We start from the raw sequence: 9,185 nt of genomic DNA on the forward strand, positions 1-9,185 counted from the left end.
CGAGTGTAAAACTTTTTACACTGACAATGCATAGTAATTAATCCCTTATTTTATTCAATTGATTTTTCTACTTTTAATATTCTTAACTTATGGGCATAAGCTAGCAAGAAGTAAAAATAAAAATAAAAGTTGAAGCGCCTATGTGGAATTTTTTACAAAAATAACCCACTTTTTCAAGAAAATTCCCAAAATACCTCTGGTTTCATAAAAAATCCCAAACTACCCCACTTTTAGGAGGAGTCGCCAATTGAATTGGAGACTCCTCTTAAAAATTGAATGGAGGCGCCAATTGGATTGGCTAGGGCAGGTGCCCTAGCCAATTGGATTGGCGCCCCTGTGTAGTACTTAAGAGGAGGCGCCAATTCAATTGGAGCCTTAGTGTAAAATGCAAATTTTTTTGGTAAATGGTATACGTGATAGATAAATTTGATATAGGATCAATTGATATTAATAAAATTTGTCGTTTACATAAAGAAACCTAATGGTGATGACCGGGATCACCTAACCGACCTCCGGTCCCATATCCTCTAGCTACCCTAACCCATGTTGATGATTCGGTACCAATGTTTAAGCATCTGAGGGGCCATGAGCGTCACTTCCAACTACAGGAGAAGACATGTTGAGGTAGTCAGACAAGTCTGCATAGTCTTCAATATGCATCGATGGTGTACCGCTGTAGGTGAGCTCATGACCCATGCCAGAGAAGTTGGGTTGTGGTTGACTCATTGATGGGCGACCGGGACGGTTGAAGGGAGACATGAGTGTGAACAATGCGTCGAGGAAATGTTGGAAGGTTGTTAGGGTGTTTGGTAGAGATAGGGTTGTTGGATGTTTTGGTTTTGTGAGGTTTGGGCTTCTTGGCTATGGTAGGAGGAGGGACAGTTGGTGTTGAATGATAGTTGGGTGTTCTGGATTAGGCGACTTTGGTAGGGTGATGGGGTGGGTGCGAAGCGATGTTGAGTCTCAAGTTAATGGTCAATTTGTTGGTGGTGGTATGGGGTATACTCTTGGTATTGGGGTTGGGTGTATGGTATGTTTTTGTTGTATGTTTCTGTGTTGGTTGAACGGAACGTTTGACGGACAGAGGGTTGTGTGTATCCGGTCTGACACTGTTGTTGGGGGTTTGATGTTGAGGTGTCAGGTGTGTAAGTCATTTGGTGTGGGTCGTACAAGTACATATCCTCGGCGATGAACTAAAAACCAACCGATCTGTACCAAGCCATATAAGTACGACTTGGTTTTTCTTCAATTGGTATGACTGCGTCAGTTAACACATGGTCATGACGGTGCTTCCATTTGCGACACTCCGATCTTGCGAAGCTTTGCCATGGATTGAAGTTCCATTGGTCGTTAACTTTGCGCAGATGTCATTCTCCTAGGCTAGCTGGGGGATCTGGGATGTTTTGGGGCATACCGAACTGCAGTTTCACACGATCATTATTGTGTATCTCCACAGTTGTGAACCGTATTATCGGTGTGCATGCAGTCTATATGGCCGCGTCTTCAACGTTGACCTGATGGTCATGATCCAAATTAAGGTATGGACGCCAAATGAACTGAAATGTGAAAGAATATAGGATTATAATCTAGGTAGAAGAAGTTAACAAAATATAACAAAATTATTAAGTTATTTTCCTTACGTTTGTCGGTCGAAGGTGATCCAACAAGTTGCGATACTGAGTAATACAATGTCTTGGACATCTGTTGTAACTCATACCACGTGCAGACCATCTACACGAAAAAGTAAAAAAATATTAGTTAGAGATAATAATTTTTAAAGAAGTAACTAAAGATATAGCAATTTAAACAACTTACTTTTGTGCATACGAAAATGTGAAAGGATTGTTGTTGACTGGTGCTAGGGACGGTAGTCTTGACCAACCCCATGCTTGTAGTAAAACAGCACATCCAAAAAATGTAGATGCGTCTTTGTGTGAGTTTTTGCACAAGAAGCTATAGAGATAGGCTAGACAAGCAGATCCCCAACTGCAACTTCCTATTCTATCTACATGTCTAAGTAAAGGTAAATACATAATATGCATGCTAGAACCACTACCTTCGGGAAATAAAAATGAGCCAATTAATAGCATAATGTAACACCTAGTTTTTATTATTCGAGCATCTTCGATAGAATGCTCATCTAAGTATAAACTATTATAGTACGACTTAAGGCGTGAAAGTAGTATACCTTGACCTCTTGCGTTATCATCTAACAAATCAGTCTCCAAGAGATCCATGCAAATCGAATTTGCATAGTTGGTTTTATCATTAACAACCTTACCTTCAATGGGCAGTCCCAAAAGCATGTAGACGTCTTCTAATGTCACGGTACACTCACCGGTTGGGAAACAAAATGTGTGTGTCTCTGGTATTCATCTTCCCCATAAAGCTATAATGAATTCGTTATCTACGGACCAAGACAAAATCTTGCTTATATGACCAAAATCGGCGAGTTTAACATAAGGTTGAATCATCGGGTCCATATGGACATATTCGTGGACCCGAGTCCGGAACCTTGATACATCCTATAAAATAAAGAACAAAAAACTTGACTAAGTTGGTATGTTAAAATAAAAGGGGTTTGGTGAAGATGAAAGATAAAAAGTTAACAAAAGAAAAAACTTACATATGTTGCGATGTTTGCAACCGTTCCTCTATGTGATTCGCCCATTGTAAGGATAGACATTTTGTCGGGGGGTTGGTGTAGATGAAACTATAAGAAGTTGTTGCAGATGAAACTGTAGAAGAAGTATTGTAGAAGTAGTGAGAGTGATGGTGTGGAAGAAGTGTTGATGAAATGGATGTATTTATAGGCAAATGGATGGGAGCATGAAAAGTTGTGCTTGCATGGTGTCTCCACTTGAATTGGTGACCATGTACAACCTTTAAGAGGGGTCGCCATTCAAATTGGCGCCTCCATAGGGACATGCATGCAAGACCTAAGTCTGATTGCTTGGTTTCGAGGTCTGAATGCATGCTTTGACAAGGTGTCGCCAAATGGATTGGCGCCCATGTGCAAGGAATGAATGGGGGCGCCAATTCATTCCGAGGTCTGAATGTAGTATTTGTCGTCAACCGGGACACAACAAGAACAACTGTCACAATCGAGGAGCATCGTTTGGGTCTTAAGCTTTTTGTAACATTGTATATTTGTAACCTTCAATCATTATATATCATTAACTTTTTGTTACAACGAGGTTCACAACAACATCAGTATAAAATAAGCTATCTGAAAACATAAATATTTTTAACTGAATACAACAATCAAATTGATGTCATCTCGACTGAACATCATTTCCCTAGCATCCTTATCAGTCTTCATTCGCACCCAACCAAAGATACTGTCGAGTCTCTCAATACTTCTAATTTTTTTCCTTCTGGTATTTTTCCATCTAACCAACGAACCAGCTCCCTTTTTCAGTTGATCAAACGTAGTGATGTTCCAGAACAACATCAGCATCTGAGGTTTGTCTCTCGCATAAATCACATTTCCGTATCGGCGACAAACACCAAACATGATTGCCAAATGATTACTTGAGATGTGGAACAATGACTCACACAACGCATCTATTTATAACACAAAAATTGCATTTTATACTGAGGCTCCAATTGAATTGGCGCCTCCTCTTAATTACTACACAAGGGCGCCAATCCAATTGACTAGGACACTTGCCCTAGCCAATCCAATTGGCGCCTCCGTTTAAATTTTAAGAGGAGTCTCCAATTCAATTGGCGACTCCTCCTAAAAGTGGGGTAGTTTAGAATTTTTTTAAAATCAGGGGTATTTTGGGAATTTTCTTTAAAAAATAGGTTATTTTTGTAAAAACTTCACCTATGTGTGATTCCTCCACTCACACAGAAGAAGCTGCGAAGTAGTTGCTGACTCCACTACGCAAAAGTCGGTGCTGGCTTGTGACGTGTTCGCTCTATTGGATACAACTCAAAGATGGTTGAAATGTCGGCAATTCTTGATGTCGACAATTTTTTATCTCCTCCCGAACCTTATCATATATAAAGCTACCAAGTCAGCAATGATCAAACATTCGAAAAATCATACTCATGAAAATGGAGGTAATAATACGTCAACCCAACTTGGCCGGATGTTGTTTATTTAAAAAAAACTTAGCAGATGTTTAGTAGCTTTTAATTAATTAAACATGACAATATAAAAAATTTGTACCAATAGTCATGTGCAGTGTCGTCGGATGTCTATTGAAAATATGAAATGTGACTCTTGCACCGTAAACGAATAAAATTTACTTTAAAATATACATTAATAGTAATTTTTATTTTGCTCCTTTAAAAAAGCTTTTGTATATAAAATTGAACAAAACTAACAAGGCATTGAACAATGGGGACATAACGTTATTCCAGCAACACATGTTGGCAACTCCATCAATATTGAAGCATCTGATTTACACAAACGAATACTTCCAAGTTTAAATCGAATCATATGAATAAATTCATGTACAAAGGAAAACGATTTTGAAGATGATTTTTAAAGTGAAGTTAGAATGTTCCTTGGATATCCTTGATCAACCTTTCCCGTCATTTTTATAATACATTTGAGGTCGACCCTTCCCATGGATGAAGTTACTAGATAAGTAAAATCTCTCCTAGCAATGCAATGAGCACCCCACTTGCCACTTACCAGTATGATAATATAGTTGTGGCGGGCTGGAAACAATCAAAGGCCAGACTAAAAAACTACTGGACTATTATTGCATTGTCCTCCTCCTGCAACTCCTTGAGCCGTCTCTTGGCATAAACTGTGATAATGATGGTTGTAGCCACAGTTATACAGAAGCCTAAAGCATTGAAAATGATCTGCTGGGCAGATAGAGATTGTCTTTCATTTGTAGCATCAGCCAATGTCCGAATCAAAATTCCCCTGCAGTAAATAACCATTAAGTTCTATATGGTCCAGATATTTTACATCATTAGTTTCTCAATCTTTATAGCCAAACTAACATTGGAAATGCGTAACCGAAAATAATGGATTACCGGAGTAACATAAAATACATGTGAAATGCAAGGAACTAATGGATTACCAGAGTAACATAAAATACATTGCAAATGGGTAGCTGGAAGGCATGGATTACCAGAATAACATAAAACAGTTTTATGTTGACATTCAATGTAAGGCCACCATTCTTCCATGTCACACAATCAGTTTCAAAATAACCATACAAAAGTGGAGTGACATTGCAAAGTAGTGGATTCTCATTGGATACCAACGTAAAACTGTTTTACACTATCGGTCCCACCTTTTAATTCCTTCATTTTAATAAAACCCTTTAATTCCTTAGATGAAATGCTTTTCCAGAAATAGATTCAACCAGACAAGGTAATTCCTTAAAGATCTTGCAAGTAAATAAAAGAAAAAAGGGTCCAAATATTTAACTGATATCAACAGCTTTAATTAAAGATACCTTTCAAAGCAAAAAGATTTCTAACTTAAATTTTTTCCCATAAGCTTAGGAGGGAAAATTTTCCCTATTTCAAGGTGAGGGTATGCTAAAAGCCCCAAGTGAAGGGCTGCAGTGGTGCTTACAGATGGGCTACAAATGCAATGCAAAACCACCAGCATTAGTCAAACACACAGACCTTGTTATCTCCCCAATTTGATCCCACCAGTTAACTAACTCTTATTTGCTAGAATTAAGTATTAGGCTTGTGAGTATCAAACAATTATGATGTTGTACTTGCCTTCTTTTTCTTTAACCCGTCCAAAATAAGAAGGGCAAAACAAAAATATCAACACATTCATAACATTGATGTTATGTCAATGATATTTTCCCTTTATTGGGTCAAGGGAATCATCAAAGCTAAAGAATAGATCAAAGAATGGTGGCAAATAATATTAAAAGGGGAACAGCCAAATAGGGTATTGTATTAATTAAATCTTTTGCTTGTGGAACTAGGAAGTGAAGTTTCCATAGGTGAGCATTCCAGCATTTCTGCAATCAGCACCATCATTATGATAGGCAACCTTGACCATTGAGTGGATCAAGCAAATATGAGTTATTTAAGAAGCCACACATGCTATGCATGGAAAGAGAGTAATCTCTTACATTGATATAAATTCTTAGAACAGAAAAATGTGATAGATAGTATTCCTAATTGAGATTCTCCATAGGTAAGCATTCCAGCATTTCTGCTATCAGCACCACCGTTATCATAGGCAACCTTGACCATTAAGTGGATAAAGCAAGTACATGAGTTATTTAAGAAGCCACACACGCCATGCATGGAAAGAGAGTAATCTCTTAAATCGATATAAACTCTTAGAACAGAAAAATGTGATAGTCTTTTACATCGATATAAATTCTTAGAACAGAAAAATGTGATAGTAATCCTAATTGAAATTCTCCATAGATGAGCATTCCAGCATTTCTGCTATCAGCACCATCATTATGATAGGCAACCTTGACCATTGAGTGGATAAAGCAAGTATACGAGTTATTTAAGAAGCCGTGCATGGAAAGAGAGTAATCTTTTACATCTATAAAAATTCTTAGAACAGACAAATGTGATAGATAGTATTCCTAATTGAGATCTAAATGAGAATACAGACAAATGTGAACCAAGCAGCCAACTGCTCCAAGAAAAACAATAATCTACTGGATGGACAAGTTAGTATTCTCCAACCCAGTATATTTCCAATAGTCAAATTCAAGGAAGAATGGAGGATCAAAGTGAGAGGACACAAATGAAGATGCTCAGTTGATCACACATAAAAAATTGCACTGTCTAAAGTACAAATTGTAAAAGTAATGAACTTCGATGACCACAAACAAATCCATGAGCTGGATTGGAAGCATGCATAAGGAAGTTAGTGTTAAATACAACTACAATCCGAAAAGCATAAAGCAAAAGCAATCACTCACCTCAAAAATATGAAAATAATTAATGAAGGAACATATTACAGATTCATCAATTCACCAAATCATTTCTAATTGAGGGAGACGTGAAAACATGGTAAAGCAGGAAGAAGAGTATGGAGGAGTCTCAATCATATCAGTCATTCAAAATTTAAAAACATTAAAGAATTCTAGTTGAAGCAACTTTTACCATATAAGGCCAGTAAACAATTGCATTTTCTTGAAATAACCATATACTCAGCTAAACATACTCAAGCCAATGACATAGCCTATATTCAGAATATGGCATGGGCATCCCAAAGTCAGTAAAAAGTTATCACTGCAGCATTAGGAATGGTACATAGTTTCAAATGCAAAACTAGATGTTCAATAAATAATCCACAAAAGTAGATAAATAACCTGGTAAATCGCAAATTCATTGGGTAAAAAAAGGTGAGAGAGATCCCATTAAGCCAACTCAGTTGGTAGCTATGACGAATCAAAATGAAGGGGGCGCAGGTTTGAACCTGCGGCACTCCACTTGGGTTTGGATCCATGGCACCCACCTATTCACCTTTAAGGGTGAAGTTTTGGCCTACAGACTACTAGATCCAAAAAAAATGTGAGGGAGAGAGAGAGTGCATACGTGTAGATTGCAACGAATATCTCCGGCACTATTCCAACCAAGGATCCAATTATGTAAGGCCCGTACTTGACATTTGTTGCCACAGCACAATAGTTGTAGATCATGTAAGGGAATGGAGAAACCCTGATTAAGGCAACTGCTCGAAACTGATGAAACCAGCTTCCACCGCCAGCAGACTTTAGAATAGAAGCCTTCTTTGGATACTTCTCTAACCATCCCTGCATAGAATCATGAAACATCATATCCAAATTAAATTAGTACATGTGAATCAAAAACCAGCATACAGAATCTCTCAGAGGCACGGGGCATACTTCAATTTTATGATGGAAGATTGAGCCAATGATAAAAGGGAGTGAAACACCAATAGCTACTGCAGGTATTATTAGCAAAAACCCAAATCCATAACCATATTTCATTCCAGCAACCCACATAGAGGGTGTAGATGGCAAAAGTATAGTTGGAAAAAGTGCAACTGAAGCAAACACCAAAATAGTAAGCACCGGAGGACTGAAAGTCTCTGTTTCCCAATTTATTATTGGAATAACCTCCTGAAAATCAAAGTTATGAAACCCATTAAGATACTAGTTGACTCAGAATTTTAATAATATATTAACTATATTGACTGCAAAGAATTGCTTTCAATTTCAGCAAGCAAAAATTTCAGTGCATGTTCCAATGTTATAGGCAACAGGAAAGACTAAAAAAGAACATGATTCAGAAGCAATATGTATAAACATGTTGAAAATCCTAAAAAGCAATTTATACACAAAACCGCATAATTTTCATTCTCGAAAACAAAACATTACAACGGAAAAACAAGCCCTAACATATAAAAATACACAACCAAAGCACAAACCTTGTCTATGAAATAGGGTCCAACCCACTTGAGCACAGCAACAGCCAAAAACCCTAAGAATAAAAACAACAACACCATTTTGATCCAGTACCACACAACAGATCTCCTCGCCGGCGGAGAACACTCCTCGGCCGCACCTAACGGTGAACCCTCATCTGAGCAAGGCATCAATTTGATATAATCCCCTTTGTTATCATCAGCTTCGATTGTGATAGTGAGGTCCGGCACTACCTCCTTTTTCAACTCACCGCCACAGTCATCATCGTACCCCGTCATCGGAAAATGCACAAAAATAAGAAACCCTAATTCGCTCGGTAACGCCAAAATCTGCAACCACGAATAAAAAAAAAGATAAAAAGTCTCTTTTATTACGAACAGTTGATCATGTTTGGTGAATCGCTTTCAGTGACATCACCACCACGTTCAATGTGAGAATAGATTGAGAAACGAAGATAGCAACGATGGTGATGATGAAAAAAGCGCGTTGGATGAGGAATGAAGAAAGAGTGTGATTCGAGAATGGGAAGAAGGTACAATTATGGAAGCGCTCTTTTCAGTTTCTTTTCTGTTGCTTGTGGAAACTCATCGGTGATTTAATCAGACAGCACTCAAATGATTTGGTTAAAACGGCGTCGTTACGTGCCACGTGGCTGGTTTTGAGACCGTTGAGTGCCGGGTGTGGAAAAGCAACGGTATGGATTACTTTGAAGTGAGGATATCCACCACCGTCGCCGTTAACGTTACGTTAAGTATAATATAATGTCAGTATTTTCTTATTATTAGAATATGATGACTTGTTTTCTGTTGTTGATTGCGGTAT

The 9,185-nt window shown here is 38.0% G+C and overlaps 1 protein-coding gene across 1 annotated transcript; it reads right to left on the bottom strand.

The window, feature by feature from the left end:
• Window positions 1–4,344: 4,344 nt before the first annotated feature.
• On the bottom strand, window positions 4,345–9,163 carry LOC127074126 (uncharacterized). The gene is made up of 4 exons (XM_051015420.1): window positions 8,366–9,163; window positions 7,821–8,057; window positions 7,510–7,727; window positions 4,345–4,891 (listed from the first exon to the last, which is right to left on the bottom strand). Exons 1-4 carry the CDS (start codon window positions 8,639–8,641, stop codon window positions 4,708–4,710), a joined length of 915 nt encoding a protein of 304 aa, XP_050871377.1. The 5' UTR covers window positions 8,642–9,163; the 3' UTR covers window positions 4,345–4,707.
• Window positions 9,164–9,185: the final 22 nt, after the last annotated feature.

Source organism: Lathyrus oleraceus, chromosome 4, assembly GCF_024323335.1.
Source record: "Lathyrus oleraceus cultivar Zhongwan6 chromosome 4, CAAS_Psat_ZW6_1.0, whole genome shotgun sequence".
In the NCBI taxonomy this organism is placed as follows: domain Eukaryota; kingdom Viridiplantae; phylum Streptophyta; class Magnoliopsida; order Fabales; family Fabaceae; genus Lathyrus; species Lathyrus oleraceus.

Coding starts and splice junctions, on each gene's coding strand:
- LOC127074126 (XM_051015420.1), bottom strand. CDS start 8,641: ATGACGGGGTACGATGATGACTGTGGCGGTGAGTTGAAAAAGGAGGTA. Junction 8,058..8,365: donor GACCCTATTTCATAGACAAG/GTTTGTGCTTTG, acceptor TTTGATTTTCAG/GAGGTTATTCCAATAATAAA. Junction 7,728..7,820: donor TCTTCCATCATAAAATTGAA/GTATGCCCCGTG, acceptor GATTCTATGCAG/GGATGGTTAGAGAAGTATCC.